Source organism: Eretmochelys imbricata, chromosome 11 (genome assembly GCF_965152235.1).
Source record: "Eretmochelys imbricata isolate rEreImb1 chromosome 11, rEreImb1.hap1, whole genome shotgun sequence".
Taxonomy (NCBI): domain Eukaryota; kingdom Metazoa; phylum Chordata; order Testudines; family Cheloniidae; genus Eretmochelys; species Eretmochelys imbricata.
This window is the reverse complement of record NC_135582.1, coordinates 21,722,836-21,746,019: the sequence shown is the minus strand read 5'-3', so window position 1 is coordinate 21,746,019 and position 23,184 is coordinate 21,722,836. Positions and strand designations below refer to the sequence as shown.

The 23,184-nt window shown below is 38.6% G+C and overlaps 1 protein-coding gene across 1 annotated transcript in view; it reads left to right on the top strand.

The window, feature by feature from the left end:
* The window catches only part of LRP1B (LDL receptor related protein 1B), a 1,054,628-nt gene that overhangs the window by 493,518 nt on the left and 537,926 nt on the right, over nt 1-23,184 (top strand). Inside the window, exons 15-16 of the mRNA XM_077830376.1 lie at nt 11,818-11,940; nt 14,162-14,302. Coding sequence (XP_077686502.1) covers nt 11,818-11,940; nt 14,162-14,302 — 264 coding nt within the window. The remainder of the gene's footprint in view (nt 1-11,817; nt 11,941-14,161; nt 14,303-23,184) is intronic.

Genomic DNA, 23,184 nt, shown 5'->3' with positions numbered 1-23,184 from the left:
TGGCTTTTAGCCAGGATAGGCAGGGATGCAAAACCATGTTCTGAAGTGACCCTAGCCTCTCTTTGCCACTTGATGATTACCTGTTCTGTTCATTCCCTCTGAAGCAACTGGCATGGGCTACTGTCAGAAGACAGGATACTGGGCTAGATGAACCATTGGTCTGACCCAGTATGGCCATGCTTATGTTTTTATGTAAGCATTAAAAGGTGCCCTTGACAGAGGGCTGGAAGTTGGGGGAGGAGAGTGAAACAGTACAATAGAGTCATAGGAGAAAGAAAGGGGGGGAATACAGTTGGGGAATCTGCTCAACAGCTTACATTTCTATACAAAAATGCAAGGAGTATAGGGAATAAACAGAAAGAACTAGACGTCTTTGTATGCAAGCACATTTTTGACATATTTGGCATTACAGAGACTTGGTGGGATAAATCTCATAACTGGAATTCTGATATACAGGAGTATAGCCTGTTCAGAAGGTAAAAGGAGGAGTTTGTTGCATTGTACATCAAGATTGTATTCAGTTGTTTTGAGGTTCAGAAGGAAGTGAGTAGCAGAGCACTTGAAAGTCACTGGATGAAGATAAAGGGGGGGGGAATAGGGAGAATGGCATGGCAGTGATCTACTATAGATCATCAAATCAGAGGAGCAGGTGGATGAGGCATTTCTAGAAGAAATAACAGAAATACCCAAAACACAAGACCAGGTAATAATGGGAGACTTTAATTTCCTGGATATCTGTTGGAAAAGTAATATACAAAACACAATCTCCAGTACATTCTTAGAATGTGTTGGTGACAACTTCTTGTTTCAGAAGTTGGAGGAAGTAACTGGAAGTAGGAGAGAGTGACATTTTAAACTTGATTTGGATTAATAGGTAGGAACTGATTTCAAATCTGAAGATAGAAGGCAACTTGGGTTGAAGTGATCATGAAATGATAGATTTCATGATTCTAAACCAAGGAAGGAGTAAGAGCCACAGATGAAGAATGATGGACTTCAAAAAAGCTGTCTTTAACAAACTCAAGTAACTGGGAGGTAAAGTCCCTTGGGAAGAAAAAATATAAGGGAAAAAGGAGATCTGAAGAGGTGGATGTCCCTCAAAAAGAGTATTAAAGGCATAACAACACACTATTCTAATGTGAAAGAAAGGTAGGAAGAATAACAAGAAACCAGTATGGCTGTACCAGGTTTTTAATGAGGTGAAAATCTAAAAGGAAGCGTACAGAAAGTAGAAACATGGACAGATTGTTAAAGATGACTACAAGAGATATAAAAGGCAATAAGAAGAGGTTTTATAAATACATTAGGTGTAAGAGAAAGACAAAAGGAAAGTGTAGGCCCAATACTTAGTGGGGAAGGAGAGCTAATAAATGACACCAAGAAGGCTGAAATGTTCAATGTCTATTTTATTTCAGTTGTCACTAAAAATGTTAATGGTGACCAGCTGCTTAATGCAATTAATATTGACAACAAGGAGGAAGGAACACAAGCCAAAATAGGGAAAGAACTGGTTAAAGAATATTTAGATAAGTTATATGTATTCAAGGTGTATTCCTGATTAAATTCACCCTAGAGCACTTGAGAAACTAACTGAAACAATTTTGGAGCCGTATGCTTATAAAATTTGCAAATGACACCAAGCAGGTAAGGACTGCAAGAACTTTGGAGGACAAGATTAGAATTCCAAATGACCTGAAAGCAAGATGAAATTCTATAAAGACAAGTGCAAAGTATTTCACTTAAGAAGGAAAAATTAAATGCACAAATACAAAATGCAGAATAATGATCTACGCAGTAACACTGCTGAAAAGCATTTGCGGTTATAGTGGATCACGAATTGAGCATGAGCCAAAAATGTGATGCAGTTGTGAAAAAGGCTAATATCATTCAGAGATGTATTAAAAGGAGTGTCATATGTAAGGCACAGGAGATAATTGTTATGCTCTACTCAGCTCCAGTTCCACCTCAGCTAGAGTATTGTGTTCAATTTTGGGTGCCACACTTCAGGAAATATGTGGAGAAAGTCCAGAAGAGAGTATCAAAAATGATAAAAGGTTTAGAAAATGTGACATGTGAGCAAAGATTTAAAAAAAACAGACATGACTATTTTTGAGAAAAGGAGACTCACGTGGGTACCTGATAACAGTCATCAAATATGGTAAGGGCGGTTACAAAGGGAAAGATGGTGATTGTTCTCCTTGTCCACTGAAGTTAGAACCAGAAGTAACCTGCTTAATTTGCAGCAAGGGAGATTTAGTTTGGATATTAGGAAAAACTTTTCTATCTATAAGAATAGTTAAGTGCTGGAATAGGTTACAAAGGAAGATTGTGGAAGCCCTGTAATTGGAAGTTTTTAACAACAGGTTGCACAAACATCTGTCAGGGATGGTCTAGGTATACTTTGGTCCTGGCTCAGCACAAAGGGATGAGCTAGGTGACGTTCTGAGGTCCCTTCCAGCCATACATTTCTATAGTTATGACCCTAAATACCTAAAATGGAACATTTTATTTCAGGTCAACATGAATCTCTGCATTTTCCTGAGTGATGGAGGTGGCTCATGGGAGTTGCAGTTCTAGGTGCATCATGGGGGCCCAGATCCAAAGCTGGGCTATGTCTGCCAGGACACACTGTGCCTTCTCACTATAGCTGAGTTGCTTCTGTGAATCATGGGACTGGGCAAGACTCTGATACATTATGGGTGGCATAGTGAGGCCATGGAGCAGAGCCCATGGGGAGAGACGTGAGGGACTCAGAACTACAACTCCCACGAGGCATGGCATTGACTCAGGAAGACTTAGAGATTTATGTCAACCTGAAATGAAACATTTCAATTAGATTTTCGAAACAGAAAATTCTATCCAAAATATTTTTTCCTTTAGAAAATTTTTATTCCAATGAAATCCCAGATTCTGATAGGACAGTGTGAACTGTATGAATTTATTTGCTGATTGATAGCTGTGTGGTGTTATATATGATCCGATAAAGAATTACAATCTCTAGCTATGCTCCAATCCATCTCCTGCTGAAATCAACAGGCGTCTTTCACTAACTTTAATAGGAATTGGATAAAATCCTATCACAACTAGTCAAACAGTTTATCCAATGTTTTCTTAATCAATAATCCCCATATTAATGTCTTCTTCTGGCCTTGTAGAGGTAGTTTGGTAGGTAAGTAAACTTAGTTTTGATCTGGGTTTAAAGTGCGTATATCATGAATCATAGACTTTAAGGTCAGAAGGGACCATTATGATCGTCTAGTCTGACCTCCTGCACAATGCAGGCCACAGAATCTCACCCACCCATTCCTGTAACAAACCTCTAACCTATGTCTGAGCTATTGAAGTCCTCCAATTGTGGTTTAAAGACTTCAAGGTGCAGAGAATCCTCCAGCAATGACCCGTGCCCCATGCTGCAGGGGAAGGCGAAAAACCCCCAGGGCCTCTGCCAATGTGCCCTGGAGGAAAATTCCTTCCCAACCCCAAATATGGCGATCAGCTAAACCCTGAGCATGTGGGCAAGACTCACCAGCCAGGCACCCGGGAAAGAATTCTCTGTAGTAACTCAGATCCCACCCCATCTAAGATCCCATCACAGGCCATTGGGCATATCTACCGCTAATAGTCGAAGATCAATTAATTGCCAAAATTAGGCTATCCGATCATATCATCCCTTCCATAAACTTATCAAGCTTAGTCTTGAAGCCAGATATGTCTTTTGCCCCCACTGCTTCCCTTGGAAGGCTGTTCCAGAACTTCATTCCTCTGATGGTTAGAAACCTTCATCTAATTCCAAGTCTAAACTTCCTGATGGCCAGTTTATATCCATTTGTTCTTGTGTCCACATTGGTATTGAGCTTAAATAATTTTTTTCTCTTCATGGTATTTATCCCTCTGATATATTTATGGAGAGCAATCATAAAGAATGGAGGAGGAGAGATATTTTCAGTTTTCATATTGATCCCCATCTTTTCCAATCTAGCTAATAATTCTCCATGTGGAACCATATCAAATGCCTTTCTGAAATTGAGGTAAATTAGATCCACTGTGTTTCCTTTGTCTAAAAAAATCTGTTACATTCTCAAAGAAGGTGGTCAGGTTGGTTTGGCACGATCTACACTTTGTAAAACCATGTTGTATTTTGTCCCAATTACCATTGACCTCAATGTCCTTAACTACTTTCTCCTTCACATTTTTTTCCAAGACCTTGCATACTGCAGAGGTCAAACTAACAGGTCTGTAGTTGCCCAGATCACCTTTTTTTCCTTTCTTAAAAATAGGAACCATGTTAGCAATTCTCCAGCCATACGGTACAACCCCTGAGTTTACAGATTCATTAAATTTTTTTGCTAATGGGCTTGCCATTTCATGTGCCAGCTCCTTTAATATTCTTGGATGAAGATTATCTGGGCCCCCCGATTTAGTCCCATTAAGCTGTTTGAGTTTGGCTTCTACCTCGGATGTGGTAATATCTACCTCCATATCCTCTTTCCCATTTGTCATCCTACCATTATCCCTAAGCTCCTCATTATCCTCATTAAAGACTGAGGCAAAGTATTTGTTTAGATATTGGGCCATGCCTAGATTATCCTTAACCTCCACTCTATCCTCAGTGTTTAGCAGTCCCATTTCTTCTTTCATTGTTTTCTTCTTATTTATATGGCTATAGAACCTTTAACTATTGGTTTTAATTCCCTTTGCAAGGTCCAACGCTACATGGCTTTTGGCCTTTCTCACTTTATCCCTACGTGTTCTGACCTTAGTAAGGTAGCTTTCCTTGCTAAGCCCTCCCATCTTCCAGTCCTTGTAGGCTTTCTGCTTTTTCTTAATCACCTCTCTAAGGAGCTTGCTCATCCAGCTTGGTCTACAACATCTGCCTATGAATTTTTTCTCCTTTCTTGGGATGCAGGCTTCTGATAGTTTCTTCAACTTTGACTTGAAGTAATTCCAGGCCTCCTCCACAAGATCCTTTAGATCCACAAGTTCTTCAGTCCAATCCACTTCCCTAACTAATTTCCTTAATTTTTTTAAGTTAGTTCTTTTGAAATCAAAAACCCTAGTCACAGATTTTTTCTGTTTATCCTTCCATTTAGTTTGAACTGAATTAGCTCATGATCACTCCAAGCAAGGTTGTCCCCTACAACCATTTCTTCTATGAGGTCCTCACTACTCACCAAAAGCAAATCTAAAATGGCATCCCCTCTTGTTGGTTCAGCAGCTACTTGGTGAAGGAATCCATCAGCTATCGCATTCAGGAAAATCTGAGCTCTATTATTATTACTAGCACTTGTCCTCCAGTCTATATCTGGGAAGTTAGTCTCCCATGATCACACAATTCCCATTAGTATTTTCGTCATTAAAAACATTAAAGAGGTCTCTATCCATGTCCAGATCAGATCCCAGCAGTCTATCGCACACCCCAAGCACTATCCCAGGGGAGGCTCTAGTAGCTTTCTTCCCCAATGTGATTTTTGCCCAGACAGACTTTGTCTTATCCATTCCATCACTTCTAATTTCTTTACAGTCTACCTCATCATTGCTATACAATGCTACTCCACCACCTTTGCCTTTATTTCTGTCTTTTCTAAACAGGACGTACTCTTCAATACCTGTAGTCCAGTCGTTATTACTATTCCACCATGTTTCTGTTATCCCTATAATATCTGGTTTCACTTCTTGCACCAGTAGCTCTAGTTCCTCCATTTTGTTACCTAGGCTCCTCGCATTAGTGAACAAACAGCTTAATTTTTGCTGTTTGGCCTCGCTCACATTCTTTACCTGATTAGGCACAGACATTCTACTGCCAGTATCACCTATTAGCCTGGTATGTACACTACCCTTCCTCCTTATGTCCATTCTCCTACCCACAGCTGTATCCTTTCTTACTTCGTTTTCTTCCCTCTCAATTCAGCATGGAGATTACCTGGACATCTCCCAAACATCTCCCCCAGATTCCTAGTTTAAAGCTCTCTTGATCAGTTGTGCCATTCTCCATCCTACAAGTCTATTTCCCTCCTTACTCAGGTGAAGTCCATCCCCAGAGAACAGTCCTCTGTCCATGAATGCTTCCCAGTGGCCATACATTCCAAAGCTCTCCTTATAGCACCACTGCCTTAGCCATCTGTTGAGCATCATAATCTTGATGTTCCTGCTCTTAAAGAAACAGTTGAGGGACATAAATTTGATGCAGTGTATAATCAGACTTGAATAATTACTCCTTGTGGAATATTTCATACAGATATTTCAGCAGTTGACATTTTAGAACTTGTTTAACAGCTTTGTTTGTTTTTGTTTTTGTTTTATGTAATGTTCTTTCAGAATATAAACAGAAGTTTGCATGCAATACATACATATTTATTGACTAAAATATTTTATCCAACATCTTTAACAATTGTATAAACCTCAGTGGGACTATAGTCTTATTCTGTATACTTACATGTTTTTTATAGCATTCTTTTTTTCTGATCTAATATGATTAATTTCTTTAAAATGAATGTATATTTGAAATAATGTGCTACCCATTCATTATGTCACCCTTGCACTGCTTAAATAGACTAAGACACAGACAAATGGCTATTTATTCTTGTTGTGTATCTCCTGCTTAAATGCACAGTAAGCATAACATATATAGGTAGTACAATAGTTCTGAATACCAGTGGGTGATTTATACTGTAATCCCATCAGAAACGATAAACCATTCTTTCATAACTTTCCAGACAGCAAATAAAGGGTGCCACAATGATGGCCAGTACTAGATAGGAATGCCTACTCTGCTAGCTACATAAAAATTAGCACATTTAAACAGAAAAATTGTCCTCTCACTTGTTTTGCGTACCTATAGATGCCTCCAGGGATCTTAGCTTTTATTGCAAAAATTCAGGCACTGAGCGAGTTTAGGTGCTCATAGGATGCAGCTGAGTGATGGTTTTCTGAATTTCATGTTTTCTGAATCCTACTGGGGCCTGATTCTGGAATTTAGTCACCTAAAGTGTCAGACACCTAAATCCTTTAGTGAATCTTGCTGTGGGTGCTGAAGTCCAATAATCTTTAGGTAGGCAAAACAAAGTGACATTCATAACTTCTCCCCCCCCCTCAGCTAACCCTGTAGGCATTTAAATCTCCAGAGGTCCCTAAATTTCCATCAGTGGACATGTGCAAAGTTGCCTAAGTCCTGATGCCGCCATGTTGCTAATGAGGTGCTTGGAGCTCTCACACATGCTTAAGCCCTGCTGGGCTCTTCAAGGTACGTGTTCCTCATCTATCTTGTCTCTGGGGCCAGATCCAGAAGGCATGCTCAGGGCACACCTAACTTGAACAAAAGACAGCTGGGGTAAATAATCAGGAATTTTGGGCTGCCTGGCATTTGTGTGTCCAAAAATGTGCAGAAGCCCAGTGGGTAGAGCATGCCCCTGGAACATAGGGGAGCCAGGTTTGAATGCCTGTTTTGCATGCCTTAGAGCAGAGACTTGAGCCCAGATCTCCTACAAACTAGCTGTGTATCCTAACCACCAGGGTATTCTGGGTTGCGGGTTCTTCTGTTGAAGCTGTTGCACTTTGTATAAATAACTAAATATTAATTGAAGCAGAAACGCTAACCTTACTCTCCCACATCCAATGTGAATGCCCTAGCCACAGGGCTATAGAGTCAATCTTTCTCTTTGTCCCAAGATGTCCCAGGGCACCTAGGAGTTAGGCGGTGTAACACTTAAGTCCCCTTTGTGAATCTAGCCCAATAGAATCTTCTTCCTACATGCTGACTTCATCTCTGAACATAAACAGCTCCCTATAGTTCTGCACCTTTGCAATTAGCATTTGCAACCTCTCATGAGCAATAACTTGGACAAAATGTAGCATGGTTTCCTGAATGCAGATTTCAGAGTGTGTTTCTGCTACTTGTTTTCATTATTTGTGCTTATCCCTGGCCCTCTACCCCGACATACACACAAATATCAGAGCATCTGCTACACTACATTCTAATATATATGAGATATCGACTATCTTAAATAAGCTTGTTAAGACATAAAATAAATTCTCTTAATGGGGTATAGTGCCTATCAGTTCCTAGGAAAGATGGGTTAGGGTTATCCAGGCAGGGAAAAAACCTAGAGGTAAAATTTTGAAGCCTAACAGGCAGATTTTAAAGGTATTTAGGCACCTAAAAGTTGGGAGTTAGTTGGCTAGGTGCTTTTGAAAATCCACCCACTAGGTACTTTTGACAATTCCATACATCTTTAGGTGACTTAACACCTTAAAAATCTGGCACCAAGTCACTTTTGAAAATGGTACTTAGGCTCCTATGTCTCCTAGATCCAAATCCACAAAGGGACTTTGGTATTACAGTGTCCTGGAAAATCACCGGAATTACAATGGGATTCATAGAGCCTGAGATAGGCGCTTAGGATCCCTATACAATGCATGGGGAGAAATAAGCACCTTAGAATGAGATTTGCAAAAGCTATTTTGCTAGGTGGGAGCCTCCTAAATTAGCCAGTGGGAGATGCTGACAAAAGAAGTGTGTCCTGTGCCCCTTCCCTCTTGCAGAGTCAGGGCATGTCTACACTAAAAACTTAAGTGGACCTAACATATGTTAGGCTGACTTACAGCCACTGCAGTAATTACTGCAGTAGTTCTCATTCAAACTACGCTTCTTCTGTATGTGGTACAGTCCTCACCAGGAGAGCTTCCACTGACTTAAGAGGGGCAGTGTGAGGGGGCTGAAAGACCAGGCTTTTAGCTCCCTGCCTGAAGCCCACCTGCCCCCTGGCTTGCAGCTCCCCACTGGGATCCTGTCTGCCCCTCCACCTTGGATCCCTTCCCCCCACCAGGAGCAGTGCAGCTGCCCCAACTGTCGGCTCTTTGCTCCAACAGAAAGCACAGCGGACACCTGGGAACCCAGTGTGGAGCTTCTGATGGAGAGCGGGGAGCCCAGGGAGCAGCCCATCTGGGAGCAGGGACCCTGGGGGCAGCTCGGCTCTGAGTGGTATACAGGAAGCCCAGGCAATAGCCCAGCTCTGAGCAGGAAGCCTGGGGAGCAGGCGGCAACCTGACTGGGAGCAGGGACCCGGAAGCATGGGTCATAGGTACCGACTCCATGGGTGCTCCGGGGATGGAGCACACACTGGAAAAATGGTGGGTGCTTAACACCCACCAGCAGGCTCCCTATCAACACATCTCCCTCCTCACAGCACCTCCTGCCCACCGGTGGGCCCCACTGATAAGTGCTTCCCCCTCCCTCCCAGTACCTACCGCCTGCCGCGGATCAGCTGTTTTGCAGTGTCAGGAAGTGCGGGGGAAGGCGCAAGTGTGCAGCGCGCTAGGTGGAGGGGGGTGGGAAGAAACAGGGCTGGGTGGGGCACTGGGGGAAGGGGTGGGGTGAAGTGGGGGCGGGGCCTGGGCAGAGCAGGGGTCGGAGAACCCTGCCACAGATTAGAAACTCAGTACCTTTGGCCTGGGAAGCCGACTTTGCAGACTGCCCACTGAGATGAGGCAGAGGCAATGCATGGGATTCCAGTGGCAGGGGAGGAAAAGCAGGAGTCTACAACTGTAGGGGTGAGGGGAAGAGGAGCTCATCTGGCAGTCAGCCACCTGCTGCTGCTTCCCTCACCGGGCTGCAGGATCACATGGTGTTTGTGGGGGGGGAGGGGTTTGCCCCTCCTTGCTCCTCCTTGTGTATGCCCCTGGAATGGGGTATGGGGTATTCTAATGTGGGGCTCCCTCAGTCGCTCCTATTGAAGCTGTTGCACTTTGGATAAATAATTAATAATCATTCTTGAGAAAATTAAACTGTGGAAAAGGAGTGGAGTGGACATTGTTTTGTTTCCCTGTATGCTTCAGCCATCCTCACTGCACATAAGTGGAACGCCATCCAGTGATGGTATATTTTGGTGGACAGGCTGCTCCCAATTAACCAGCTGTCATTAAAAGAGGAGATGATTTTCCAAATCTAAAATGACTTGAATTGAAAAAAAAATGCTACTCTAAATAAGAATAAACAAATAAAATACATTCTGCATTTTATTATTTTTTCATTGTCTGTGTCTGATAAAATATTTTTTTGGAAAACCACTGTTAAACACTTCACACCTGGTTAAACACTATTTAGTCTCCTAGCAGTCACCGAATGTATCCTTATTTAGTGGAATTTTGCTAATAGTGGACTAAAGGAGTGGAAGATTTGGAAATCCATTACAAGATTTGTGCAAACCTGGATCATTGGTTATGGTCTCCCTACCCATGTGCATTACCAGCAACATCTGAAACCTAGCATTGCTTGAGAAGCAGCAGTCAAATGACAATGGCAGTGTATGACTAAGTAATTAGGATGTGACTCAAAGCCTACTAAAGTACTTAAGACTGGCTTCAATGGCTTTGAATCAGACCCTTGTAGTAGAGTATGTTGGAGAGTTGAGATGGTGGTTAGAGGGAATGTAGCAAGCATTGGCAGATTATAGAAACCCTGAGGCAAAATTTCCCCTTGTCTTAATGCTCTCCATACCTTAAAATAAATAAATAAAGTGGGATCTGATTTTTTTTTTCATTCCTCAAACACTCACATCCATCTGAGTGTCTATTCTGAGTGCATGAGGAATATAGGACCAAGACCTAGAAGTGTTTCAGTCTAATTCTAACTAAGCTTATGAAATTATTATAATGATTTTCTATTTAATGTCACTTCATGACAGGACAGAAAGTAACTTGTCAGTTTCTACTTTTTCATATGACAAAGGCATAAAATTCTGGCATAATAGTAATTTGTTCTTCAGAATTTAAAATTCATAGGCAGTAGCAAATTATGAGCATAACTCACATTAGAATACGTGAGTGCTTAACTCCCATTCACAACACTGAAAAGTATATCCTGATATATTTCAGCATTTCCTTTTCTTATTTATTCTCCATTATGAATTTATTGATTTTTCTATTTCTTTAGTTTTTCAGTTTTCAAACAGAGCTCTTGATATATAACTAAATGTGTAATTTATTTTGGCACATGAAAATGGTGACTGATCGCTTAGATAAAAAGCCAAACAGTACTATAAAGTATTACATATTTGGAACCAGGATCATGCAGTAATAGCAGGAAAACCATAGCCATCGCTGGAGACTGCTTTTTTAATGGTGGCAGTCCTGGTTGGAGGGAACAATATGATCCAAGCTTGATTACCTCTGAGTTCAGAAGTTAAGTGATGTTAAAGAGTTTATATAGGCTCATTGGCCTGTCTAGCTTTCACTTTCTTTCATTTCTAAGCTTTTGTAAGTGTGCCAAAGTAAATTTAGATTTGAGAATGATGAAAAGGATCCTAGTCTACTCTGAGTCAGTCAGTCTGAGTGCCAGACTACACTGTGAAAATTTGTGCATTTGAGTTAAATATTTATTGGTGATAAAATGATTTTGTACTATGCATTTTCCTCATTATTCTCCATGTAATACTTCCAGCCTCTCAGGCCTGGGATATAATAACCTAGTCTGTCATTGTAGTCGCATTTTTGCGCTTGAGTCTTAGCTGCCAATATAGTTGAGATTTTTTCATTTTATGTTGTTGTCTATTTAAAAATAATGAAGTTCACTTTAATTTTTGAACTCACGTGTCTGTGTCCTGTAAAAATGCTAATATTTTTTAAAGAGTGAGAGAGGACATTTGTGAACTGATATAATTTTTGTTGTCTATACCTGCAGGTTATACAATAACAGAAGAAGAACTACCACAATAACATGTCTCCTTGTAAATAAAAGCATATCTCAGTTAATTTTCTACATGCTCTTTTACATGGCTTTTGAGCTATTATGTCTTACGATTACTTTTTCTTTTTTAATTGCAGGTGACAATGCATGTCGTGTTAATAATGGAGGCTGCAGCACTCTTTGTTTAGCCATTCCCGGAGGCAGAGTTTGTGCCTGTGCTGATCATCAGCTCCTAGAGGAAAACAGTACAATGTGCATGAGTAAGATTTTCTTGAAGACTATCTGGGTATATATTACTGTTATGGGAGAGAAAAATCAAATCTGAAAAGTAAAAAAAAATCTCCTGGAGGCTTTATTGCTGTTCAGCAATTTTACATTGGGCAAATAACTATTAATTGAATAAACTTGCTAATTGAGCACAGATAGTTAAAGCTTGAAGAGTGAAACAAAACTATTAAATGTGCAATATTTGAAGTTAAATGCATCTGAAAATATTCCATAGTGTCTAATATAATAGAGTACTCTGATGCTTCCAAAGACTTTTTGTTACGTTTCACGGACATCAAAATAAAAGTCATAATAAAAGCATATTAACTGGCTTCATGGCATTCACTGAAGTAAATATCTTGAAGAGAAATCAAGCATAGCAAATCCTCAAGTTGAAACTGTGAAAAATTGAAGCTGACACTTTATATGTAAGACAAGACCAGGGATAGAAGATGCACCAATCTCTGAATAGCTTAACCATCCTCTGGATGTCTTTTTTCAAATACTGCTGAAAAAAACATGGGCTTGTAACAAAATTAAACCTGCTACTCCAAAAATATTAATTCACCAGTGTAATATTGGTACTGTTGCAAATTTCTAGCTTTAGTATTTTGGAACATATTCGATTATAGAATATGCCATTTTTTTCTAAGAACATCTGTGATTAATTTTACTTATATTAAATATTTTGTCCATCATATTGAACATTCCCGAACTTCTTTAACTATAGCTGTACAAAATGAGAATGTCTCATTAATTCATGCATTACTCATATTTTCAATTAACAGCTTAATTTTTATTAACACTATCCAGGGTAGTTGTATATTCTCGGGACATAACTATTATGCAAAGTTTGAAAACATAGGCAGATGAGTACCAGTGTATACAAAGAGCTAGTCTGACTCATATTGCTCATTCAAAACTCACACTCACAATGAAGTCAATGTGAATTTTGTGTGAGCAATATGAGAGTGAGAGTTGGCCTATGGAGTACAGAAAATCATAATAATTGTATAAGGAAGTGAAATCCAGATTTTCCCTTATTCAGAGGTTACATAGGGCTCCCCTTGTAGAGTTTCTATTATACTGTGAAATGGAGACCTACTGCCTACAAATTAACTTCTGCCAGGGGCAACTCCTCTTGGAGTCATGCTGCAGGGAAGTCTCAAACAAAACACTGTCCATAGGACTTCCACTTTGTTGGGGCTCCAAAATGCAGAGGAATAATGTGGGTAAATTAATGATGATTGGTAATGTTAAAGTGTGAATCGTTTTCTCACCTCTGCAGTTCTTTTGCCCCTGTCTGTTGAATTCTCCCTAATCAGCTGCATAGGTTGAACCCCATGGAGCCCGTATACAGAAACTTCTGAGGGGTCGGAGAAGAGAAGAACAATGTTGCAAAGGATTTTTTTCTCCTGTAAGCCAGTGTTTAACTCATTAGATGGAGAACGAAAAAGAAAAATCTGAGTTGCAGGTTACTTCACATCACTTTCCTCAGGGCTTGCTTTATTTCCAGAAACAAAACTCAAACCTACAATTTATGAACTCAAACTACTGGGTTTTAATCACTTGAGGCCTTTCCAGCTATAGATGGGAGGAGAGAAGATACACCCTCCTCTATAATAGCCTTCTATGTATCAGATTCTCCTGTCCTTATATAACTATGTCCAGATCAGCCATGTTATTAACAAGAACCTGATAACTTCTAATATGCTCAAGTATCTTTACACCCCATTTGTCCAAAGGAAATCTTCATTACACAATCCAAGTGCTTGGGCTATGTCTTGGGACACAAAATTGGGCCTTAGGTTATCATGATCTGACCTGTATCGCTGAGAACAAATTTGTCCTGTTATCTACGATTTTTTTTACTAGCTTTTGAGGTTGCATCAGCATATTTTAAAAGTCATTAGGAGAACACTGATTTCATGATGAGTTCTATGTCTGTTTTGTCTTCTGAACTTGTAAAAGTTGTTTCTGAGTGATAATGTAATCTGAGTGTGCACTTGTTTATTAAAAATATATTAAGTACATCCACCATAAATGTGGATACACATCCTATTGTAGGTTGGAATTAGTGTGAATATGTAAAGCTTATTAAGAATTGAATGTTCTTTAGAGATACATTATGAAGAAGAATTCATTTCTGTTTATATGCAGGTAATATTGCATTTTTTATATCAAGCTTAAACATATACTTGGATTTTTTTCTAGTTAATCCTGGAGAAGTGTTACCTCAGTTGTGCAAACCTGGAGAATTTCAGTGTAACAACAAGCGCTGTATCCAGGACCGCTGGCGCTGTGATGGAGATGATGATTGTTTGGATGCCAGTGATGAGCATTCAGAAATTTGCTGTATGTATTTCTCTAAATAATTTTAAAACTGCATTTCATGTTTTGTTTTCATTTTTAAAATTGTCAACATGATACCGTGAGTTTGTGCTAAATACTGAGGGGTGAGGGGAATAGGACTGAAGCAGCAGTTATTAAATAATGTATGCAAATAATTCACTTTCTTTTCCTGTTTAATGGCATCAGTTATTCCACATATGTGGTAAACAGGAGCATATTTGTTTCATAGTGTAATACAAGATACCTCCTCAGCGGTCTGCTTATGCCAGTGGTTGTAGTGATATTAATTCTGGTGCTCTAAAAGTGTCCATTTTTGTATCCTTTGCTGTTGGTGCCGTTCCAAATTTCCGGATGGTGGGCCAGGGACACACACTGGATCTCTGCTTGAAAAAAAAGGAGGAGAATCAATTCAAATACTCTAAAGACAGAATTACTGTGCAGAAGGTTCCTTAAACACTCCGCTGCTTTTTGGCAATGGTATCTTGAAGAGGGTCCAAGAAAACAGACGTAGGTTTGGAACAAGATACTCTACAGCAGTGATACTCAGACCTCAGTGGTTCAGTAGCCAAATTAGTGATCATCATTACCCTAAAGAGCCACAATAGTGTGCATTCATTGTTTCATTGACTGTTATTTATATAAATCATTCTCACAGCAAAATGACTAAGTATTATTATTTTATCAATTCAAATTGGTTAATAACATAGTAAAAACATCCTGAGTAGTTAATAAATTAGATTGGTTAATAATTAAATCACATGGTGTTTTTATTTTGTGCTGCAAAGAGCTGCAGGAGACACATTAAAGAACCACTTGTGGTTCAAAAGCCTCGATCTGACTATCACTGCTTTACAGCTTCACGGCTTAGGATATTGTAGAAGGGACATATGAGAACTGAAACACATGCGAGAAGAGTGGGGTTTTCTTCACATTGGTCCACATCTTACAGTAAAACAAGTGTTGGAACAAGGATGTTTGTTAATGAAAATAATTATTACTACAGCAGCCTTACATTAGCACCTTTCATGTGAGTAAATGAGTGCTCCAGTGCATTAAACTTTGCAACACCCCTATGAACTAGGCAAATATTATTTCAATTTTAAGTAAATAAATAAGTAAACTGTAGCACAGATAGGTGAATTGTTCTTTACCACATAGTAAGTCAGGGTAGAGCACGGAACAGAATCTTGTGTGAGATTCTGTGCTACACCTCTAATTTACAGCCGACAGGGAGGAGTGCTAAGATGGCTCTAAACCACCTTTGAAACTTCTGGATGCTGGGCTGCTCCTGAGACGGGTGCAATTTAGACAGTCCAGGAAGTCTGTCTAAATTACAGCAGCCTCCCTAGTGTCATCAATGCTGGCTAGAATCTCTGTAATGCCGTGTGCTGCAGCTGTGCCCAACACTTCCTGAAAGCCAGGGCTTATATGGGGTCCTTGGGAGGCAGACTTATGGCTGTTTTCAACAGTTCTTTCACCAGTGGAATCTTTCTGTGGCTGGATACGGGACTGTTAAGGCCCTTTTACACTGTTCTGGTCCCATTATTTTGTATAAAGCGGCCAGAGTATAAGTAAGGATTTCACCACATGAATCCTGAGTCCCAGTTCCTTGTTCTTACCATGGGAAAACAAATATATATGCATTAAAAATGCTCAAGAACAGGTCAATCAGTAATCATTTATACTGGCAAAGCCAGGTAGCTCGGATTTTCTGACACAGGTGTGGTTTGTACAAATAACATACCTTTTATCAGCACTGTAGCTAGTTGCTCATTTTCTCTTCAGTAAATTTCCCTTAATTTACTTTCATTTTGCAATTAGTACTTCCTCCAAAATAACAAATCTGCAGTTGACATACAGTATCATTAAAGACTACTTTACTTTAGCTGTATTGTGTACTGTAGAAGAGGCCTATAACACAATGCTGTATCTTCACTATAATTTGAGATTTTCTTAGACTTCCTTATTCTAAGACAAAGAGCTCTTAAATTGCAGTAAAGTATACATCTATTCATAATTCCATGAGGTAAAATATTTGGGTATAGCATGCCAATTTCTTATCTTACGTAAATTGATGCTAATCTAGAAAAAATTCCTTTACTTCTGTAGAGTTACTTATATTTACACATTTATAAATGAATTCAGAACTTGTTTCCAACTCTGTACATATTAAATAGTTTATTAGCAAAAATATGTTAAAAGTAATCCTCTTGAAGCAGTTTCTAAGGTAATTTAACATGGTTTTGGCTTAGTCTGAATTTGCTGAAATTGGGTGATATGGAGGGAAATTCTTGATTTAATTTGTATAAATAAAAGTGAATTTGCATTTCTAAAATAATTTTAAATGGGTTTTGTTTGTTATATTAGAGTCAGACAATTTAAAAAAAAATTGTTTAGTGCTTTTCAAATTTTAATTTTATCAGCCGGAGGAGATCAGCAATTTGGTTCTAGTCACATTTATACGCTAAATTGCTGAATAAGAATTATCAGATTTTGAACACTTTATTGCTAAAGTCACTAATGAAACCTTCCCTACAGTGTGCTTCTAAAATTTCATCAACATGATCTGGTAGGGTTGCACACATGTATGCACTTTGAATTCATGTCAATGAAAGCTTGTTTAGAAAGGTTGCTAAGCAGTAAAAGGTATACCTGCAATGATTTTTGTAATTCTAAATGCTGTGTGTTTTCAGACATGTTTATCTTCAAAATAAAACTCCCATCATAATGAATGGATGGGTGACAGAGAGAAACTAAAGGGAAGAGAGACTGACACTTGTTAAAGAAGGGTTCAAGTTGGTGCTTAGCATGCCTCTCTGCCTTTGTCATGCTACCTCAGATCTTGTTGTTAACATGAAGTCAGTGGAGCAGGGAATATAGCCTTGAACACTTAAAAAGCCCTGCAGCTTTGCTATGGTAATATTTAAAACCTCACTGAGATATATTTTAAGAAAAGTACATTTGGTAATAAAGTGGAAACACTGTAGTGCCATAAATGGTTACTTTTAAGTAGACCTACCAACTGTCCTCATTTGCACTGTTATCTCTAAATGCAAGTAAAAAAAGACTACAAGTGCATATGTGCATGTTAGAATCAACATGTAAGGGTTCAGAAGCGTTATCATTCTGCTCACATTCACCCCTGCCCATTACGGTATCTTGGCTGTGAACTTAGCTACTTTGGGAGAGTTCTGGTTTCAAAATTACCTTTATATCTTCGTTCTCTTTGATTTTTCCCCCCATCACTATTTTTGTTTTTTATCTTCTGCTATAATAGTTTTGCTAATAAAAAAGTGAAGACATACTCCTGTATTTATTGTACAGCCAAAATTCCAACTCAGTGGGAGTCTAATTGTTTCCCGGGGTTTTCAGAACCCCCAACAGGGGCAACTCAACTATTTCACTCCAGGTGGTGTAAGGAATAAATAAACAGGAACTCAGCACTTCCATCTGATCAAGGAGTAATGCAAGTTAGCATGCTCTTGTCTAAAACTGCAGTTTTTATTAGATTTAAGCACACACAAACATAAGCAAATAGGTTTAGAACATCCCAGATATTTACCTAACATCTGGAATGGCTTTGAGTAATTAACAGCAGATTCACAGTGGCCAGTTGCTTACCCACTGGGGATAAAGAGGTCAGGAAAACATCTCTCAAGGTGCCTTTAGTGATCTGCTCCAAAGTACACTCTATTAGCTAATCTTTTATAGCTAACTTCTACAAAAAACATAGGTCATAATGACCCTACTGTATCATCACTTTTCTAACTTTCAATAAACTTTTAACATCAGGGGCATCTAGAGTCAAGGTTTTCCAACCACCAAGGTATTTCAATCTCAGTTGTTTACTTGTTTGTCCCCTCCTCCCATTCTGATTAGCAGAAACTGTAGCTAGTTTTAACCTTGTTTCTGAAAGCCTGTCTCCAAATTAACCCTTAGCTATGTGGTGTTCTGTTTCATTACTTCAGGATGGCTGAATGCACATCATATGGTTGCAATTAGTCTGATCACATTCTGGGGTATACATGCTCCTCAAATCCAGGGCAACGTAACCTAATCAGGGACTGCAGGATCAGGCCCTTAGTTGCTCCTCTTTTAAACATGTTTCATGTAATTGCAGAAATTAAATGAAAAACAAACTCTATATTAATAAACAATCAGATTTAATGGGAGTTTCATACTTAGAAATGTTGTCTTCTAAATAGCGTACTTGACATTTTGGGTTCTCACCTGCACAAAACTTTATAAAACGGGGGGAGGGGGGTGGGATATTTCTATTATTTGGAAACTAGAAAATGCTAGAATTCACTCCTTCTGGGGCTTGACATGGATTTGCAGACCACTGCTACCATGGAGATCCCAATGATCGATGGGGAGCCAGTTCCCTATACACTGAATCTTGGACAATTCAGATTTGTCACTTTATTTAGCTTACAGGTACTTTACTGCCCTTTAGCAGTATGGCCTTAACATGACCATGCTACCATTGGCTCCTTCCCCCATAGTGATAAATAATTTGCTGGGAATGTGGAAACTACAGAAGAGCCATTAATGCTGAACCTAACACCATCAGTACTTGCTGGAATTTCAACAGGATATTCTGTAGGCTTGTTAGGGGATCAGTAACTTGTAGAGCAGCTGCCCACTGGGTCATCTAGCTCTGCCTGGTATTCCCTCCAGTCACCTATGGTGTTCCAGTCACTCAGTGTTTGCTTGGATGGTCATCAGTAGTTTTGGGAGGAGTGATGTTCCCTTAGGTTCTGATTTCCCTCATTCCATTGTCTGGCAGTTTGACAGGTTCTTGTTCTGCTTTTATGCTTTCTACATGTTGGAGAGGAAGGCAGGAACTACTTATGATTACCTGTGCTCTCTACTTGTGCCTCATTCTATTATTAAATTTGACTATTAACAAAGCGAATTTGCACAAACTACCACTAGCAGGCAAGCCAGGCAACTGCAGTGTCTGTGGGCTAGGAGAGCTGTTGGTTTACTCCTTGTTAGTTTACTCCCTGGTAAATCCTGGAAGAATTGGGGTTGTTGGATGGGTGCCCATAGGAGATTGTATTGCCATTTAAAGTATGGAACACAATCACCCAAGCATTTCCATACCACATTCCACATCATCAGTTTTGCACCTGAGCCATATTGAGAGGGAGAGGAATAGGGTGCCAGGAAGATGTAATATAGTGAGTGTGTACACCCATATGGATAACCATACCCGCTGAGATCCACAGGTCTGCTGACTCCCCTGCCTGTACTTTGAAAAGCGGGGAAAATTCATGGGAAAATTCTCCATGAAAGAATAAACTGCTGGACACTCCACAAGGGGAACTATAGTCTAGAATATATCTTTTTTTTTTATTCTAATTGTTAAGTTATGAAAGATAGCAATTAACACAAAACCATTCTTATCCATAGCAGGACAATGCTTGTAAACGGAAATATACATGAAATCCCACATTAACTTCTCATAACGTGACTTCATTCAGCTTCCTTCCTCCTTGTCTCACTCTAATGGGTATTTCCATGTCTTGTGTTTTTATGTGATACACAATAAGTAAATATATTTGCTCATACCTGAGCAGGAGCCAAATCCTGCCTACTTAAGATCTAGGGATGATAAGAGCTATATAAGAACCAAATGTCATTACAGTTTGCTTTCTTACTGCTCACATGAGTAAAAAGAGTGGATTTAACGATAATCTTGATGCAACAAGTTCCACCAGCACTTTAAAGAAATTCTAAAAACATAAATAACAAAACTAAAAGCCCTCATGCCATTGAAGTTGAATTCAGATTTTGAAATCATTCATAATATTCTTAACCATAAGTATTGATTACAAAGACCATTTTTTGTTTTAAAAGCTATACACGACAGTGTGTAAAATATTATTTAGCATAATTATTCTCCCAAGCGCTCGCTAGGATCTCCTTTCTACTTACCCATTCCATAAAATGTTCTAACTATGGCAAATGTTTCTCCAGGCAGGAGGGATGGAAACAGCTTCCACTGAAGTATTTTTTGCTACTGTTCAGTTGATCAAAGAGAGCCCTGAGAAGAAGAGGTGAAAGGTCCAAATTGGCCCTTTGGGATTTACAAAAGTGTGTAAGCAGGATAGACTCCTGAGTTCCATTGATTTCAATGGGAGTTAGACACTTAACCTGCTTAGGTGCTTTTGACAATCCCACTAGATGCTTAGCTGCTTTTTTTGAGGGACCTAAAACTCTTCAAAAATCTGTTCCTTGGTCCTTGCCAGTCTGAGGAGCAAGGGACTGAATTTTAGACCGGAACTTACATTTTGGGCCAAGTCTTCAGCTTGTGAAAATTGGCATAGCTCCAGTTATTTGAATGGAACTACATTGATTTACACCAGCTGAGGATCTGGTCCTTTACTTTTTCAAGAAAAAGATGTCTGAGGTATCCCCTCACATAACTCTCATGTAGTATGGGATCTATTACTTCTCCCCGGTGGTGGTTGCACCTGTAATGCAGGTAATGCAGTGTACCTCACCTCTGCTTTTTAAGAACAGTTCTATGATAAATCTGCTATTACATAAAAATATTTTATGTAATTTAAATCAGAAATAAAATATTAACTTCCCAAACTTTCAGTTTCAGTAGTCAGTTTCGGGGTTTTTTTAACCAAAGAAAACTATAACTTTCATCTATTTATAAATATATTCATCTATTTATAATAAATCATGAAAGTATTTTAAGTGGTTTAAATAAGTAATTTTTAGCTGATTCCTTGCTTTTGCTAATGTTACAGCTTGGTTACAGTGTCTGTAGTTGCAGTTAGATTCAGGGAAAACTGAGGGTTTATTTGTTAGTTCTCGGAATCACGTAGCAGCAATGACATTGGCTCTGATGACTTTTAGATCTTAACTAATTTCATACCTTGTAGGAACCACAGTTTTACGTTTCCCTATATTTGCAATCCAACAAAGGTTACTTTTTATCGTTTCAAAAGCATTGCAAAACTGCTTTTCCACACCGCTTACAGTATCTAGTAGACTAGATTACTGCCATTCCTTATCTATAGTTCTTTCAGGATCTGCTATCTCAAGGGTTATTTGTACAAAATTGAACTGCCTGTTTGATTACAAGTAACAGGTCCTTATGATGGCCACTTTGTATTACCTTTTACAGTGTAAGTCCTTGGATGGCTTCACTTTAGTGAATTATTGTATCCTATTCATTCCTTCAGATAGTCTAAAACTAAACCATTATTTTAATGGCTTTAAGAATATGGCTTTTTAAAATTATTTTATGTTTGCTAATGCTGAGTTATAAAAAATGTTAAAAACTTAAAAACTTATTTATATACCAAAGCCTCCCATCTTAGTTTAGACCGATTCAAAGCACACTGAAGTGAATGGGAATTTTCCCATTAGTTTCAATAGGCTTTGGATAAAGACCTTTGGTAGTATTTTTGTTGTTGTTGTTGTTGCAAATTTTAGATGAATCCTTATTTGATGAAGTGCATATGGAGAAATGGCCTGATCCTGCAGCCTCTCTGCACACAGAATGTTGACGTCAACAGGGCTTGGTGAATTGAGATTTTCAGTTGTATTTTAGAAAGAACTAGAAAAGGAAGTTCCCCCTTAGGCCTGATCCAGAGCCTACGAAAGTCAAAGGACATACTTATGCACTCCTTACTGACACAAAACTCTTATTGGCTTCAAGTGCAGTATCAGGCACCAAAGAGTAAAATGCAGCAATATTTGTTTTGCTTCAATATACTTTTTTATTAGTGTTATTCATTTTCTCACTTATCTGGGAATAATATGCACAAACATGACTTCAAGAGAATTTTAAAGATGTGAGATAAATACAAAAAAAGCATGAAAATTCAGTTAAAGACTTAGCCCCCTGTTCTTACATGCAATGAACATATTAGGTTAACATTTAAGATGGCACCCTGCTGTGTCTAGCTACTGGAGGATTAATCCTTAACTGTGAAATCTGTTGCTTTGGTAGGTTTGTCTGACATTGCTAATGTTTTCTTTATTGTTGTTGTTTGTGTTATGAATGTCCTTAAAAATGTTTTATTGTTGGTTGATAAGCATTGCTCTATGATAAGCATATATATATGCTCAGATAATTAGTGTGAATACATTGTCTCAAATAATTATATAATAAATTCCATATTAAATATTGGGAAAATATGCACAATAAACAATGTATAAGGTTTATTATCTTTACAGCTTAATTCTTTTTTCTAATAATGTGCCAGAATTGATTAGGCTACGTCATGGCATATCAGACAAATTAACATTCTGAGTCATAGAATTGCAACTATCTTTTTTACTTTGTTAGTACACTAAAATATGAATGAATACTCAAAATTTGAGAAGTTAAATGTTGGCTTATCATATTAGTTTAGTAAAAAATTCTGAAAATTTGAGTTCATAATAGTAATTCTTTGAATTTAGATTGTAGTTTTCATTTGAGGATCTCAAAGCACTTTAACCTTTAATGAAAATGCTAACATATCATTATAGTTAGGTAGTCAGATCCTCAGCTGATGAAAATTGTCATATCTACAATGGAGTTATACTGAGTTATGCTAGTTAAGGCGCTTATTCATAATGTTTATGAAAAATGCAAGGTGAAATCTGGCCCCGCTGAAGTCACTAGGAATTGTATCATTGACTTCAGTGGAGCTGGGTATTTACCTACAATCTTTAGCCATCCATTCCTATAAAGACTATACAATCTTATGGACCTTATTCTTCTCTCACTGATACCTGTTTACACTTGTATAACTCCTTTTATTTCAATAGAGTGTCCAGATTTTGTATTATTATATCTGAAATACTTCAGCAACTGTTTAACTGGGACTCAACTTTACCTGTTTGCAGTACAGTTCCGAGCTATGAAG